Consider the following 739-nt stretch of genomic DNA (forward strand, 5'->3'; position numbering starts at 1 on the left):
TCCTGCTCCCTGTGCGGAGCTCCCATCCGGTCCTGCTGTCGGCCTCCCCTCAGCCCTCTCGGGCCGGAATCGGGGACCCCCACACCCCACCCTCCCCTCCCCTCGGTGCCCGGCAGCAGCACAGAAACTGCCACCTGGGACCAGTGCCTCTCGACCTCGGCAAACGTTTGTTGACTGAATGTTAGATCAGGAGCTGGCCCAGGAAGTGTCACGGGGCGTCCGCGGGCCAGCCAGGGTGGGGCCTTCTGAAGGGCTGGGGGCCTGAGTCAGCCCAGAGGGGCGTCTGATCCCAGTGCCGTCCTGTGTCCCTCTCCAAGGGCCGGTCCGTTGGGCTCCCCGGGCCTTGGTTTTCCCATCTGTGTAATGGGAGTGGTGGCCGGCGAGGCCTGGAGTGGGGCATGTGGTTTGTGGGGCCTGACCCGGGTGCAGCCAGGCCCTGCTCCCTGTTCCTGGGGACCCCAGGACCTCTGGTGTTCTCCGGCTCCCCACAGATGTTTGGGCGCTTCCTGAGTGCTGGGCTTTGGGACAACCCGGTGAGAGGGCGGAGTCCTGGGGCTGGGCGCTGGGAAAGGGGTGGCTTTCGGTGGGTTGTTGGGGGACTCGGGACCCCCAGTGTGGGGCTGAGGTACGTGGAGCCATTGGACGGGAAGCACCGCTCTCTCTGGGGTCAGGGAGGGTCAGGATCGCGTCCTGGCCATGGAGGAGGCAGGAGGCGGCCCCCGTGCAGCTCTGATGGCGG

The 739-nt window shown here is 67.7% G+C and overlaps 1 protein-coding gene across 1 annotated transcript in view; it reads left to right on the top strand.

The window, feature by feature from the left end:
• Positions 1-398: 398 nt before the first annotated feature.
• LOC102251050 (RAC-alpha serine/threonine-protein kinase) overlaps positions 399-739 on the top strand; it is a 15,418-nt gene continuing 15,077 nt past the window's right edge. Inside the window, exon 1 of the mRNA XM_014535715.1 lies at positions 399-533. Within this exon, the coding sequence (XP_014391201.1) occupies positions 399-533 (135 nt within the window). The remainder of the gene's footprint in view (positions 534-739) is intronic.

This window comes from Myotis brandtii, unplaced genomic scaffold (genome assembly GCF_000412655.1).
Source record: "Myotis brandtii unplaced genomic scaffold, ASM41265v1 scaffold1020, whole genome shotgun sequence".
Taxonomy (NCBI): domain Eukaryota; kingdom Metazoa; phylum Chordata; class Mammalia; order Chiroptera; family Vespertilionidae; genus Myotis; species Myotis brandtii.